The 16,327-nt window shown below is 41.4% G+C and overlaps 1 protein-coding gene across 1 annotated transcript; it reads left to right on the forward strand.

Moving 5' to 3' along the window:
- The first annotated feature begins 1,331 nt into the window (after nt 1-1,331).
- Nucleotides 1,332-12,951, forward strand: aamp (angio-associated, migratory cell protein). The gene is made up of 11 exons (XM_085151080.1): nt 1,332-1,647; nt 1,751-1,894; nt 1,986-2,105; nt 2,849-2,988; nt 3,057-3,201; nt 3,429-3,512; nt 5,901-6,016; nt 6,105-6,199; nt 6,286-6,376; nt 6,697-6,851; nt 10,275-12,951. The coding sequence occupies exons 1-11, from the start codon at nt 1,557-1,559 to the stop codon at nt 10,348-10,350; spliced, it is 1,257 nt and encodes a 418-aa protein (XP_085007206.1). The 5' UTR covers nt 1,332-1,556; the 3' UTR covers nt 10,351-12,951.
- Nucleotides 12,952-16,327: the final 3,376 nt, after the last annotated feature.

Consider the following 16,327-nt stretch of genomic DNA (forward strand, 5'->3'; position numbering starts at 1 on the left):
AGAAAAATTCTAAAATGTGTAAAATATGAAATGTGCTGCTGATGAAAATTAAGAATGGGAATTAGTTGTGCTACAACAGGATCACAATATTTAGTGGCTATCATGATAAAGTTATTTTGTAAAATAGCAAAAAAGAGAAAAAATTTATTAAGTTGCTGCATTGTGATATTAAAGTGTGCTTATTTTATCATCATAACAGTTTTAATATTGGATTTTACTTAATATGGTGTCAGTGCAATTAATCAATCCTCTGAATCACTTTTCATTTTATTTTATTTTTTTCTACTATAAGTCACTTCACTTTACTTTCTTTCCCCAATAGGAGTCATGAAGTTCTAATTCTGTTTAGGCAAACTGGTCATATTTGGCATATCAGTAATAAGGACACAACTGAGCAGCTAATAAAATAAATGAAATAAACAGATTCACAGACAAGCGTAATCTAGAAAACAGTAAATAGTTATTTCTGAGGATTTAGGCTGATTAATTTGTTTTACGTACGCAAATATCTGTTTTTGGTCTGTTTGTATAGAGACTTTAAATTTGGGATTATCTAGTTTCAACATAAACCACGTAATACTCTGAATGCAGTGTATGTTAGTTAGTTAAACATATAACAGGAAACTGCTGTGTTTCATTAGCACATTTTAACTGTTTCTTTATACACTCTAGCTTGTGCTTGTTACCCATCTATTTGTATGTCTTTTTAAATAGAGATTTGATTTTAATATGACTAGAATATACTTGGATAGTAAAACAACATTTCTCACATAGTTAGTATTACTGTCAAATATTGGTCATATTTTTTTCTTTGAAACTGACAAATCATGAGTAGTCCTTTGAATGTGGTTCAAATTATTATAAGGCCTAAGAATGATTGCGTTTTATTACAGCTACTACTTACACTGATGCGACTACCACTAGAGATATTTTAAATAAAATCCTTCTGAGAATTTTAAAACAGTAAACTAGGTAGAGATACAAAATTAACTGACCTAATTTTGGGTCTACAGACGTTTTAATCGTTTATTTTCAAAAAAAACTTCTATTAATACAGTGTGTTGTGTCCCCACGACCATTAAAATGATTTTATTTTATCATTTTATCCATAGAAAATTAAGTAAAAAGTAAACTAAACTTAATATAACTGTACAAATAAATGTTCTCAGACAAGATGCCCACGGGGACTTTACAATTACTTGTATTAAATTATTAATTTTAATTTTGCTAATCCTGCCGGTCAGCCAATATTTTCCCGCCACAGTGTAATTTTGCCAATGGCGCCATCTTGCGGATTACATAGTGCATGACGCTTTATGCGAGCGACTCCCCTACGTCATAAGTATGCGCCAGTCTCGCTAATCTCGACAACGTGAAGAAAACGTGGGAGTCAGTTTTCCTTCTGACAGGTAGTTTCTTCTTTCTGAGGTCCTCGCGTCGCTTAAACCGACGTTTGAGAGTCAGTGTCATTTTCAAGCTTACTGGGAGCTGCAGAGCGTGAGGCCGTTCAAAAGTCACGTGAACCGAGCTTTTTTTGCGGGTGTTTTGCTAGCAGCATGGATAACTCCGAGGAAAGTGCCATTGAGCTCCACGGAGATGAGGAAATTATTGAAGTCATCGACCTGAACGACGCGGAGCCTGGCCCAGGTGGGTCTCGGCAGCACCTGTCCCGTCTCCTCTCCCGTGACAGGCGGGGCAAGAGCAGAGATAGATCAGGTGACCGTCGTGTGCTGTGCTTTTTCTCTCGTAGATGATTTGGCTGATGACTTGGAGGACGTCGACTTCGATGACGCTGGAAACGCAGGTGATGACAATGACGGCTGGGAGACTGAGGACGAGATGGAGGCTGAGGCAGAGCAGGACGACAGCGATCTCACCTTCTCCAAACACACCGGTGAAAACCTCCCTGGTGTCTCTGCTGCTGCTCTCTGATTGCTCCTGGCTGCTTACGGTTTAAAAAGGTCTGACCCTTTTTTTCTGCCCAGGCTCGGTGTTCTGTGTGAGTTTGGACCCAGCGACCAACAACTTGGCTGTGAGCGGAGGGGAGGATGATAAGGCCTATGTTTGGAGGGTGAGCGATGGGGAAGTTCTGCTGGAGTGCACAGGTGAGTGTAGAGCTCAGAGGGTTGGATGATTTAGGGAAATCACTGTAGTGAGCTGGCACTAAAGACAAAGGCGGTTGTTTAGGCAGGGGGTAGATTGGGGGTGATCACATAAAGTTTTTACCATGGCAATTTAAACATAAGCACCAGCGCAGCATGGTTAAAATCACAATGTTTAGTTACAGTGTGATTGGGCTTCATTTGTGGACGCAGGTGAGGAGCAAACATGGGTGTCTTTACAAAAACTCTTCCTGCTTTTCCAGACTTAAACACAATCCTGGTATTCGCAAATAAAGCAAAAACAAAAGAAAATGGCAAAAAACGGGGGAATTAGCATTTCCATTTACTCTGGGAAATGGGCATCTATTTCTCTGTGGCTCAGAAGGGTGAACAGGTTCTGGTCCAAGCTTCCTTGGTCAAGATACTGAACCCAAAGCTGCTGCTGGTGCATCCATCAGAGTGTGAGTGAAAGAGAATCCTCCAAGGCACAAAATGAAGCTCTGTATGTGTGTGAATGGCTCAGTGTGGCTTTGTGTGCTCTTCTAAAGTAGAAACGCACTAGTGCATTTATTTGCGTAGCGTGAGCGCTGTGACATCAACCATGTGTGAAATGTGTCCACGCAAGCATTTTCAGATTGTTTACATAAAGATGTGGACACACTGTGATGCCAAGTAGCTTTTCTGTCGACCTCAAGCAAAACAGGAAAAAAACATCATCCTGCTCTTTGCCCTCTGTGCCTACACAGGTCACAAGGACTCAGTGACGTGTGCCATGTTCAGCCATGACTCCTCCCTGGTGGCATCCGGAGACATGAGCGGCTTGATTAAAGTCTGGAAAGTAGAAACTAAAGAGGAGATCTGGTCCTTTGAAGTGGGAGATCTGGAGGTAAGAGTGTGTGTGTGCGTGTGTGTGTGTCTGTGTGTGTGTATAATAACTGTTTCTTTCTATCTCAGTGGTTGGAGTGGCATCCCTGTGCTCCAGTGCTGCTAGCGGGAACGAATGATGGCAACGTGTGGATGTGGAAGATCCCCGCAGGAGACTGTAAAACCTTCCAGAGTTCAGCCTGTCAGGCCACCAGCGGCAAAGTCCTCCCCGATGGTGAGAGATGGGATACAAAAAGTCACCCCACACAGTACCCCCAAAACCTGCCCACTTTTAACCACAGTTAGAAAATTCTGTGTAAAAGCAGCTCCTGCCGTTATTTTATATGCTATAATTTGATGAATGTGGTTTTAAATGGATGAAACTGTCATTTTGTGCACTGTTTTAACTTTAATGCCCCTCAGTCCTCTAAAGTCTTGTAATATATATATTTTGTCCTCCAGGTAAACGGGCTGTGGTGGGTTATGAGGATGGAACAGTACGCGTGTGGGACTTGAAGCAGGGAAATGCTATCCACGTCATTAAAGGTGCGTCTCACACATGGTTTCTTTTTATTATTAAGGTGATTTGTGAGTTTAATAAATACGAAAACATATTAAGTTATATCTTGATTAAAGGAAATTGATGGCCAGATGACGGAGGTGTGTTTATGAAAGAAGGTGTGTTATTGTTAGGGATGGTATCGTTTAGGTTTTATCCGATACTGGTGCCAAACCGGTACTTTTGAAACGGTGCCGGTGCTTAAAGAATGAAGAACACAAACTTTGTCCAAAAACCTCTCATGTTCAGCTGTTTTTTTGTAAAAAGATAACAATGTTAGCCTTTTCTGCAGCTATGGGGCATATATGGTATCACTCTTGGCTGGAAGCAGCTTAAACAATGGAAAAAACACAAACTTTGTCCAAAAACCTCTCATGTTTAAGTGTTTTCCACTTTTTCTTTGGTCATTTTAGCCTTTTTGTCCAGGGTGAAGGGAGTATCTGCCATCAAACAAGAAGACAGCCGCATGTAGCTATGATGATGTTTGCTAGTTCACCTTACATGCATTAATGTAATAACGTGGTTAGCCTACTCAACGTAAATTACACACGAACAACATTAAGCTACTCACGCAGAGAAGAACGGCTGCTGCTGCATCATCATCATCATTTCTGCTACACTGGCAGGGCTAGGGGCCAGGACTCTCCTCTTCGGGTTTTTGGGGGATGTTGCTAACTCCGGGTCGATAACAGGCACCACACCCGCAGTAGATGTGCTCGGTGTGAGGTCTCGCAGCAAGCTATCAAATACGGCGCATTTCTCGGCTTTTAAAAAAAACGCTATGCGTCGCCAGGTGTTTCATCAGATTTGAGGTGTTACCTCCTTTGACAGTATCACAGTATCAGCTTAAAGCACTTGTTGCAGCTGCTGAGTTTGCATCTTTTGCTGTGAAGTACAGCCAGACTTTTGACCACTTCGCTTTGGGCATTTTTAATCTGTAGCTCTGCTCTAAAAGAACGTACGCACCTGGGCCCGCCTACTACGCTCGCAAAGGTAAAATAATTGGCTAGAATCTAAAGTGTATGACATCTCAGGAAAAAAAAAAAGCACCGAAATGTGCGCTGCTTTTCGGTCTGGTTACTACTGTTTATGTCAGAACCGGTGCCATCATGGCACCGGACACCGGTGCCCATCCCTAGTTATTGTGCATGTCATGGTGCTGTTATGACTCCAGGGGGCGATGCAGCTGGCTTTAGTTTAATCGTGTAGATTCTGGATGAAAGGAGTCTCAGTGCTCTTTCCCACATTAAAGTTACATATAAACAGATGAAAAGCAATAAAAGTAGCAGAGCATAATACAGATTTGTTGAGTTATGGCTCAATAAAAAGAAACAGCAAAACGAAGGTCTTCTGTAAATAAAGTTGTAGCTCGTATTTGGAGAAAGGTGTTTAACATGTGTAAACAGTTGTAAAGAACGAGGATGAGCAGCAGCAGTAAATGTTGATCATAATTCTTGGTTTAAAACACCAGGACTGTGTGAAAGTCTCGAGCCATCCCGCACTTCTTTATATCTTCTTTCAAGCAGCCAGACTTTTTGTCATTTGTCTTGAGCAATCGTTTTCCTCTTTCAACGTTTTTCTTTGGCCTTTTTTTTTCCTCACTCATTTTCAGTCCAGTCTTTGTCCCTGTCAAGAAGATTATTTCCAAGCCGCTCATCACTGAATGATTCAAACATAAAAAAATCACAGCTCACGCAAGGGATGAACCAGCAATGTGTCTACACGTCCTTTATCTTTAGTCACTTTGTTATCAGCAGTGTCTCACAGAAAGGCATCGGTTGTTTTATATCTGTGCCAAAGATGATAAAGCTGGAGACAAACATAAAATAGTCGTTTTTGGCGATTCCCAAAGAGCTATTAGACGACTGTTTGGTACATCTCAGCGTGGTGTGCAGTGTGTCCTATAAATTTAAGAAGACTTGCCAAGTGGAGGATAGAAGTGGCCAAAAAAATCATCTACAGCAGATGAGCAGCATGTGGAAGTCCAGAAACTGAACGTGAGAGAAGTGGCAGGTCTTATAGAGTGAGGCATCCAAAAGGACATCAGGCCAAAGATACAACAGTGAGTGTCTGCAGCCGTCTGTAAAACACGGTAGAGGCCGTCTCATGGTTTGGGCTGCATCTGCATCTTGAAAGCCTCTTTTTGCCAAGAACTTCATTTTCCAGCATGGCAGTGATCCAAACATGGCAGTGCAGTAAAACCATACCTGTGTAGAAAAACTATCAGTCATGGATTGGCCTCCCCAGAGCCTGGACATCAACATTATTGCAGCAGATTGTTTTTACCGGTTTCGTTTTTCTTCTAGCAGAATATACTGAAGTGAGCGGTGCTTCAAGACTTTTACTGAGATGCATGTCTGTTTGTCTCCTAACAGGTCAGGATGGACACCAGGGGGCGCTAACCTGCCTGGCTTGCAATAAGGACGGCTCTCTGATGCTGACAGGTTCAGTGGACGGCTGTGCAAAGCTCATCAACATCACCACGGGAAAGGTGGGTGCCACAGCCAACCAATACCGAGCAGGCAGGAAGTGTAGTGAAGCAGATGCTTCCTGTGTCTGACCTCTGTGTCTGTGTGAAGGTGGTCGGCGCGTTCTCTGTGGAAGGAGGCAAAGGAAAAGGCTCAAAAGATGAAGAGGAATCGAACTCTGTGGAATCTGTGGGATTCTGCAACGTGTGAGTGGGCTGCACACTCACAGTGATACAGAAACATCAGAGCCTCAGCTCCTCCTCAACCGTTTCACTGTTGTCGCCCTTTCCAGCCTGCCGCTCATCGCTGTCGCGTACTTGGACGGGACTCTGGCCATATACGATCTCTCCACGCAAGCCCTGAGGCACAGATGCCGTCACGAGGTGAGACGCGGCCGACAGCGGGACAGTTCGTGCACGTTTCGTCTGGTCCCGCCTGTGTTCATACTGGTTTATGCTCTGTGCCTGTGGGGAGGCTTTGCAGTCATATCAGGGTTAGGGAGGTTTGTTTGAAGGGATGTTGCTCGTGTGCAGATAATGTGACACAGAACATTCAGGCAGGAAGTCATTGTTTGACAGTTTACCGAAAAAGGAGCTAAAAACATCAACTCTCTTCCCTCCAGCCTGTAATAAGCTTTGCTCATTATGTTACTTTAAGACTGACGTCGGTGTCGCCTGTTTTTCATCGCTCTGTGTTCCTCCAGGCTGGCATCGTTCACCTGCAGTGGGAACAGTCTTCTTCTGTGGTGTCCACCTGCAGTTTAGACGGCGCGCTGCGTTTATGGGACGCTCGTTCAGGCAACATGGTGGCCGAGTACAAGGGCCACACCGCAGAGATCCTGGACTTCACCATGAACAGGTATGATTCCACAGCACGCTGCCAGGACTGTGCGCCCTGCTCAAGGGCACTTAAGTGCGTTAGAAATTAGGGATGTGCAGAAGTAGTTTTTCACTGGGAGGCACCAGGAAAACTAGTTGTTCTTATTTTGAATGCAGAACACAATTTCTGGCTGTGAGAAAGTCTTTCCCCTTCCTGATTTAGTTTGATTCTTTTCTCTTTTTTGCATATTTGTCACACTTACATGTTTCAGATCATTAAAAATGTTGTTTATGAGTCAAAAATAACTCTGACAAAGTGCAGTAGGCTAAAATATCTCAAAAAACAACAACAACAAGTAATTTACCTCTCAGTCTGGAAAGGGTCTTACATTTCTAAGGCTTTGAGGCTCCACTGAAACACAAAACAAATGGAGAAAGCCTGGAACAGCAGTGAACCTTCCCAGGAAAGGCCGACCTACCAAAGCTACTCCATCAACGACTCATCCACGAGGTCACAGAAGAGCCCAGAACAACATCTAAAGAACTGCAGGCCTCACTTGTCATAATTGAGGTCAGTTCATGATTAAACAATCAGAAGAAGACTGGATAAAAATGGCTGCTTCACTGGTTCAGGACGACTTGCCGTGATTGATGCAACCATGAATTCTGCTCTCTACCAGAAACTCCTGAAGGATGAACTGAGCCAGTAGGTCTGAAGCTCCAGTTTACTGAAGGATCGTTGTTGCACTCGTGTTACGCAGCAGAACAATGATGTGAAGCACAGCAGCTCGTCTGCATCTGAATCGCTCAACGAAAAAGCCAGAATGAAGGTTTTGGAGTGGAATCGAAGTCTGGACTTAAATCACACTGAGGTGCTTTGGCATGACCTTAACCGTTTATGCTCATAAACCCTGCAGTCTGGCTGAATTTAAACAAGTTCACAGATGAGTGGGCCAAAATTCTTCCACACTGATCTGAAAGACTTGCAGGTTATTGCAAATGCTTGCTGCCAAGCACAGTTATTAGTAGGGATGGGTACCGGTATCCGGTGCCATGATGGCACCGGTTCTGACATAAACGGTAGTAACCAGACCGAAAAACAGCGCACATTTCGGTGCTTTATTTCGGTGCTTTTTTTCCTGAGCTGTGATACACTTTCTTCTTCCTTACATTTGTATTGGCGGTTGGCAAACAACTGAAAGGTGCATTACCGCCACCAACTGGTATGGAATGATACACTTTAGATTCTAGCCAATCATTTTAAGTTTCCGAGAATAGTAGGCGGGTCCAGGTACGTACGTTCTTTTAGAGCAGAGCTACAGATTAAAAATGTCCAAGGCGAAGCGGTCAAAAGTCTGGCTGTACTTCACAGCAAAAGATGCAAACTCAGCAGCTGCAACAAGTGCTTTAAGCTGATACTGTGATACTGTCAAAGAAGGTAACACCTCAAATCTGATGAAACACCTGGCGACGCATAGTGTTTTTTTTTAAAGCCGAGAAATGCGCCGTATTTGATAGCTTGCTGCGAGACCTCACACCGAGCACATCTACTGCTTGTGGGTTGCCTGTTATCGGACCCGGAATTAGCAACATCCCCCAAAAACCCGAAGAGGAGAGTCCTGGCCCCTAGCCCTGCCAGTGTAGCAGAAATGATGACGGATGATGATGCAGCAGCAGCCGTTCTTCTCTGCGTGAGTAGCTTAATGTTGTTGGTGTGTAATTTACGTTGAGTAGGCTAACCACGTTATTACATTAATGCATGTAAGGTGAACAGCAAACACCGTCATAGCTACATGCAGCTGTCTTCTTGTTTGATGGCAGATACTCCCTTCACCCTGGCCAAAAAGGTTAAAATGACCAAAGAAAAATTGGAAAACAGTTAAACATGAGAGGTTTTTGGACAAAGTTTGTGTTTTTTTTCCATTGTTTAAGCACTGCTTCCAGCCAAGAGTGATACCATATATGCCCCATAGCTGCAGAAAAGGCTAACATTGTTATCTTTTTACAAAAAAACAGCTGAACATGAGAGGTTTTTGGACCACTTTTGTGTTTTCCATTCTTTAAGCACCGGTTTGAGCACCGTTTAAGCACCGGCACCGTTTCAAAAGTACCGGTTTGGCACCGGTATCGGATAAAACCTAAACGATACCCATCCCTAGTTATTAGGTTTAAAGGGCACGTACTTATTCACACTGGACCAGGTAGGTATGGGTATTTTTTCCCCTTTAATAAATGATATAATTTCAAAACTGCATTTTGTATTTACTCATGCTGTCTTTGTGTAATATTAAATTGACAGCTTTCATTTAAGGGTATACACCTTCAAATTAGATGAAAAGTTTCAGCTCCCTAACGTGTGCCACCCTCTTTTTAAAGGGACCAAAGTAACTGGAAAATTGACTCGAATGTTATTTCATGGGCAGTGATGCTTGCATTTGAAAGATGTTGCTGCAAACAGACAACATGAGCTGTGCATGCAGGTAAAACAAGCCACCCTGCAAAAACAAAACAAAAACATCTGAGAAATTGCTGCAATATTAGCAGTGCCGAAATCAGTTTGTTACATCCTGAGATGGCAAGAAAGCACTGGTGAACTCAGCAAAGACCTGGATGTCCAACAGTAGTGTGTGATCACAGAATCATTTCCATGGTGGAAAGAAACCTCTTCACAACAGCCCACCAAGTGAACAACACTCTCCAGGAGGCAGGCACATCCAAGTCTACTGTAAAGAGAGAAGACTGCATGACAGTAAATACAGAGGATTCACTGCAAGGTGCAACAGCTCATGATGCAAGAATAGAAGGCCGAGATTTGACTCTCCTAAAAACCATCTAAGGCCAGCACAGTTTGGGAAAACCAAGAAAAAGTATGGAGAAAGTGTGGAACAGCTCATGATCCAAAGCACACCACATCATCTGTAAAACACGGCTCTGGGAATTTCCCACCCTCCCACTGCATGTTGATGTTTTCGATGCTGCTCTTCTCCACTCTGGTTCTCCCTGTGGAAATCCAGAGGTGAAAAGAGCAGCAGAAAGACCCCACAGCGCACCGCTGACGTCATTGATGACAGATCGTACTCAGCAGGAGGAGCAGATGAGGTGGTTTGTAAAGCTACTTGAAGATGCATATCAAATTACATCACGAACCCCCAGTATGAGGTTCTCCAGTTAAAAGCACTGAGATCAGCTTCAGCTCCAGGATTACACATGAGTGTGAGTTTGAGCTGCTTGAACGACCGCTGTCCCTGGCATTAAAACAACAACACAAACCAGTCTCCTGCATACAGCCTGGTTATGAGGATAATCCGCCCGAGTCTGCCTCCGTATGCTTTTTTCTTTTTCTGCACTATTTATAATAAAAATCCATGTGAACTCAGCCACTGTGAGCAGGGTTCAAATAAATATTTACTCTTTGTTTCCACTGTCTCTTAATCACATCCTGGCCGTCCTCGTGTCTCCGCAGGGAAGCCACTCTTGCTGTAACCGCTTCAGGAGACAACCAGGTGAAAGTCTTCTGCCTCCAAAGACCCGATCGGTAAAAGTCGAGACAAAAGACAAATCAAAGAGAAGAGAGAATATTTTAGGAGATGAGACTTTGTTCCCGTTCACTTTTCTCCTCAGGATGTTAAAATGCTCTCGTGTGCTCTTGAATGATTCTAATCTGGTTTTTGTTGTAGGACTGTAGCAACCAAAAGATTATTCTTACTTTTTGTTCTTTTGTCCTCATACTTGATGTTTGCTTCATGGGCAGATGTTTAAGCCTCTCCAAGTAACTCTGAGATTCTTTAAAACAAAATGTTTCTCACTATTTTTGTCCCAGAACACTTGTCAGTGATAAAGTCGAAGCGTTGATGCATCATAGTGTCCTGCCTCTGACATCCGCTGTTATGTTCTGTCCTCCAAATGAGTTTAGAGATCAAACGATACAGAAAAGAGGATGATGTGTCGTCTCAGCTCTCAGATTTTTTTTTAATGTAAACTGAACTGTAAATACAAAAAATAAATAATATACTTTCTTCTTGGTAACACTTAGAACTTGTTTCTTGTGTTTGCTCCAAACTTCAAGTTTCTTACATTTATCAGTGATGACGAGCTGCATGATGAAGCATGAGGTCATTTTGATGGGAAAGCCTGCAACTTACTGGAACTTCTTTTAGTTCAAGTGGTCTCTTTGGTCTCTAGTTGGTTCAGTTTCATCTTACATCTGTTTTATCTCGAAATCAGATTTAACAAAGAGGATGTGAGTCAGTCTGAACAGGTCACAGCGCCCAGTGAAAGCAGATTTTCCCCAAACTGCAGCTTAGATTTAAAATAAAAGCAGAAAACTTGACTTTGAAAATAATTAATTTAGTTGTTTGAAGTTTAAAAACAGATTGGATTAAGAAGTTTATTGTCACCTAGGAGCCTTAAATCCTTCTGTCTGCAATTCATTTTGTAAATAAACTTCACTTTAACATTAACCATGTCTATTGAACACTAATCTACTACTGTGCAAAAGTCTCACGCCGCCCCTTATGTTTAAAATATTTTGCCACCGATCAGCTAGACTGACTTATTAGTTTTTACCTTCCAGCCAAAGAAGGCTGACAGGATGTTACTGTCACTCCACCAGACAGGCAGGTGGGTGACGTGGACACTCAGGTTGATGAATGCAAACTCAAACAGGGAGTGGTTTGTTTTTTGTTTTGTTTTTTTTTGTCCAAGCTTTTTATGGCTGATCTATGAATCAATAATAAAAAAGTGCATAACTCAAAGGATGACCTTTGAGTTATGCACTTGTGCAAGAATTTTAAAGATCCATTATCTCCGAGTACTTTGTTACCAGCAGGTTGTTCCAAAAACACCATTTTCCCCCAGTTTCTTCAGTTGAGTCTGAAAATCCCATAGATAATACAGTTTGACAGGTAAAGTACTTTTTCACACCAACAATGTAAATCCCAAACAGCTATTAGCTGAAAACTTGGTGTATCTCAGCATGGTGTGCAACGTCTCCTTAAATTCTTTAGGAGACATTAGAGCAGCGGTCTCCAACCTTTTTTGCGCCACGGACCGGTTTATGGCCGACAATGGACCGGCCTTTAAGGTGTCGCGGATAAATACAACAAAATAAAACTAGTACCGGTACCGAAAAAAAGATTTATTCATAACACACGTGAAAAGACCCAGGAAAACTGAGTAAACGATATCAAAATAACTCTGAAAACTGATAAAAACCCTGAAAACTATACATTTCACACCTGAGCCTCAACTCTCGCGGCCCGGTACCAAACAACTCACGGGCCGGTACCGGTCCGAGGCCCGGGGGTTGGGGACCGCTGCATCAGAGGACAGAAGCAGGCAGAAAAATCTACAGCAGATGAACAGTGGTGTATCTGAAAGTCATGACCTCAAGAAATGGGAAAAGAATCCAGCAAAGACCTGAAGGATGTATGTGGACCTTCAGCTCCTCCATCTGCTGTTCACCGAAGCCTCATCAGAAATGGTCTCAGTGGAAGGCTGGCTGTCAAGAAGCCATCCTTAATGAAGGGAAACAGGAAGAAAAGACTGAGGTACAAAGACTGGACTGAAAATCCGTGGTGGAGTCATGAATCCAAAGTTTACAGTTTTGGTTCAAATGGTGACCAAAGGTCAGGAGAGCAGGACAACAGTGAGTGTCTATAGCCATGTGTAGGACACGGTGGAGCTCTGTCGTGGCTTAGGGCAGCACTTCAGCCAATGGTGTTGGAGATCCTGTGAAAACTGATGAAATTATGAAGAAAAGTAATGTCAGATATTGATCAATCATACGATACCATCTGGAAGGTATCTTTTTTTTTTTTTTTGGTACTGCAACGATCCCAAACACACTGCCAATACATTAAAAGCATATCTGAATAGATCAAAACACAGTAAGTCATGGATGGGCCTCCCCAGAGCTTGGACCTCAATATTATTGAGACAGTATGGAAGACACAGCTGGATGACAACAGCAGGGCTGAGGTCCAGTGGGACTTTAAGGTGGAGTCAAGACAGACAAGCAGCTGCTGGCCACCATAAAGACATAATGGTGGTTGACAAAGAGCAGAAGAAGAATGAGGTGAAGAAAACGACAACACCAGGGGCTGAAGGTAAAGTCCAAAGTGGTTGCAGTGGTAAGAGAAGTGTCAGCAGTGTGGCATGAAAAAACAAAAAAGAAAAGCTCAGTTTAGTTTATGTGAACGTTCTTGTAATAATTAAATTTCACAGTGAAACAAGTTTTCAGGCACTTTAGTAGCCTGAACCATATTTTTCACAATCAGGAGACACATTATTAGCTGAGCAGTCTCTGTGTTGCTTATTAAAATAGAAAGCCAGTTTGACCTTATGTGTTTACATTAGTGTGAGACAGGTCTATTACACACAAAGGTCATGAGGTTGTACTGCATTGTTGCATCTGCTAGAAAGTAGAGTTAAAGGACTCAGTGTGCAATCACGTATTGATGAGAAAAAGATTCAGGAGTGAGCACTGAGAAGAACAACTGGACGTTAATAAAGTATCTTACTGAATCACACTGGTTTTCTTCAGTTCTTCACCTTCAGTTGTTCTGTTGTTTCTGCCCTCTGCTCCTCCTCTCCTCTCTCAGCCTGTCTTTAGGATGACGAAAACGAGCGTCAGCCAGTATCCTGCGCACAAGTGGTTCTTCCTTGTACCTCAGTCCTGCAGTGTTGTCTGTATCTGTGGTTATACATGAATAACTCACCCTGACAGGCAGTCAAACAGTTGCACGCATGAACGTTTGTGCATTGTGGTACATTGTTTTGGCAGATATGACATTGGGATTTAAACCAATGGAAAAGTGCTTTCATTCTCTTTTATATTCAGGTTGTAAAGTATGCAGTACAAACTGACCAGCAGATCATTTGTCACAGTGTATTTGGCCTTACAGGTGCAGGAGGCCAAATACAAAGGCTAGATGGGTTTCCACCTTTAGACCTTGATGGGGCCACAGTTTGATATATTAAATTGCAGCTGGTATTCGATGAGAAGTGCTGTGCTGACAACAGATGCTGAACAAATCGGCCGAGCAGAGAAAGGCAGGTGCTAATGCCAAGGTAAACATAAGTGGAGGAACAGGAGGCAAGTGACAAATCCATTAACAATACCACCTCACAAAGGCAGAGAGCAGTAACCACAGAAACAATCAGGGCAAGAAGAAGCTTCAGGAATCAGTATATATACGAGCTACATAACCTCAATGATTGTTTCTTCTTTTTACTAAGGTTTAAAGTTGGCATATAAAACTTTGTAGTACTCAATTATGAGGGTAAGGGATCTACAAGCTACATCATTTTTTGTAGATCTACATGTAGCATTAATTTTTTTTATTAGAGCTCCACCCAATGTTTTTGTTACAGCTCCCCTAAATTAACAATACTGGTAATGAACAAAATCATTTTATCTTTTTGTAATTCACCAGTATACGCAAGCATTTTAATTTAAATGTTACAAGATATAATTATTGTTGCTAATCATGAATTTTCAAATTTACCGTTTCATAAAAAAGAGGAAAAAATTATAAAGAAAATTATTATCTTTGATTAAGATGCCAAATTACAGTTATTTATTAAATTGGTGAACAGGAAGAATAATTTTAGTTGTGAACGTTATGCATGATTAAACCTGCTCAAATTTGGGTATTAAAATAAATATTCACGTTGTTATTTGACTTATAAGTAACGATGCATGTTTTACTTTTAAGTTTTTAACAGATTTCTAAAGTATTTATGTAAATTATATATGAATAGTTCATTGATAAATGATGCATATTAAAATGTGCAAATTCTTGGTATTCTATGACAGTTCACATACTTACCAAGCTAGGCTAGCTTTTAGCTAAGGCAGAGTCGTTAGCTTTGTTACTTTTATTTTAACAGTATCATTAATATGTAGGTGTTTCATGTGGTATAACAAAGTGAGTTTCTCTAGTGAAGAATTAAAATTGAGTTAAAAGTATTTTAAACATGAAAGTATTGAATGGGTTTAGCCTGACCATCACTCAGCTAGCTAAAGTGTCGCTGCACATTGTTATTATATCACGATTTACAATTTTGTTTGTTTGTTTGTGTGGTTCAGAGAATTAGACATATTTATGTAATATAATTTATGGTAATCCAAAAATGTAATTGTAATTGCATTTTGGGTTTGTAATAGAACAAAAAACTGACTTCATAAGAAACAGAGCTTTTAAAATGATGTCAATAACATCGTTGTTAAAATAATTCTAAAGATATGTTAAGTGAAAAAATTGATAGAAAGTGGAAGATGTGAAAAAAAGTGACAAAACAAACAGAGAAGTTCCACAGAAGCCAGCTGGGCACTATTATCCCGACCACATTACATTCTTCCATTGTATATAATAATAAACCAGTAGATTGATTTGATGTTGAGTGGGATCTGGTTTTCCGAGAAATCCAGGATGCACCATCTTCTCATTTGTTATGTGAAGATGTTGTGCTTTCTTGTCCTCTCTGTGTAGTGTCTCTCCAGATGTCCCGGCCTCAGGAACGTTTGTGTTTAAAACCCATTATCTGATTGGAGCTCGTCCATCAATACAACCGTAGGTCTGCACAAAAGTAGAAGGGAAGGAGGACTCTGTGTTTGGCTAATAAAGCAGGTCACTTCTGGCCTTCCATCCACCAGTGTTTAAATATTGTACATGTGTGACAGCTGCTGTATACACTAATGTACATATAGGTCACATCATCTTATTTTACCTTTTGAAAATAATTTCAACGTATGGTTCGTTATACTGAAAACAGTAGGAATATAGCTATTTCATACCATTAAAGTAACACAATTCTCCTGTTGGTCAGTGCATCTGGCTGTTCGGATTGGCTGAAACTATATCTTGTTGTTGGAAACTTTTTATTTACAAGGTGAATATGATTTTCACCACTGGCCACTTTGTTAGGTACATTAGTTCAGCTGCTCCTTAATGGAAATCCTTAATTAGCCAATCACATGGCAGCAAATCGATACACTTAAACATGTAGACATAATCAAGACCACCTGCAAAAGTTTAAACTTAGTGTCAGGAAGAAAGGTGATTTAGATTACTTAAATGTGACTGTTCTGAATATTTTACAAACTGCTGATATGCTGGGATTTTAACACACAATCATCTCTAGCAACAAAATGGCCTGAAAAAGAGAAACTATAGAATGAGCAACAGTTCTCATGGGGAAAATGTGTTGCTGACGTCAGAAGTCAAAGGATAATGGTGTGACTGCTTTGAGCCGAAAAGAAGGTAAATCTAACCACTTGCTACAAGCAACATTTGTAGAAGAGCATCTTTGATTGGACCACATTTCAAATCTTGAAACAGATGGGCTACAACAGCAAACAGTGGACCATACTACTTACCACTCCTGTCAGGTAAATGCAAGAATCTGATGATACAATTATACGCAGGCTCATCAAAATTGGTCGATAGAGGACCAAAAAAACGATCCGTGGCCTGATGAGGTTTTGCTGTGACATTCAGATTTGGTAAAAAC

The sequence above is a fragment of the Neolamprologus multifasciatus genome, chromosome 23 (assembly GCF_963576455.1).
Source record: "Neolamprologus multifasciatus chromosome 23, fNeoMul1.2, whole genome shotgun sequence".
Classification (NCBI taxonomy): domain Eukaryota; kingdom Metazoa; phylum Chordata; class Actinopteri; order Cichliformes; family Cichlidae; genus Neolamprologus; species Neolamprologus multifasciatus.

What these genes read in the sequence shown, in the direction of transcription:
- aamp (XM_085151080.1), top strand. Translation starts at nt 1,557, where the DNA reads ATGGATAACTCCGAGGAAAGTGCCATTGAGCTCCACGGAGATGAGGAA. An exon ending in CGACGCGGAGCCTGGCCCAG is followed by an intron (nt 1,648 to 1,750) that starts GTGGGTCTCGGC and finishes TTTCTCTCGTAG; the next exon opens with ATGATTTGGCTGATGACTTG. An exon ending in CTGGACTTCACCATGAACAG is followed by an intron (nt 6,852 to 10,274) that starts GTATGATTCCAC and finishes GTGTCTCCGCAG; the next exon opens with GGAAGCCACTCTTGCTGTAA.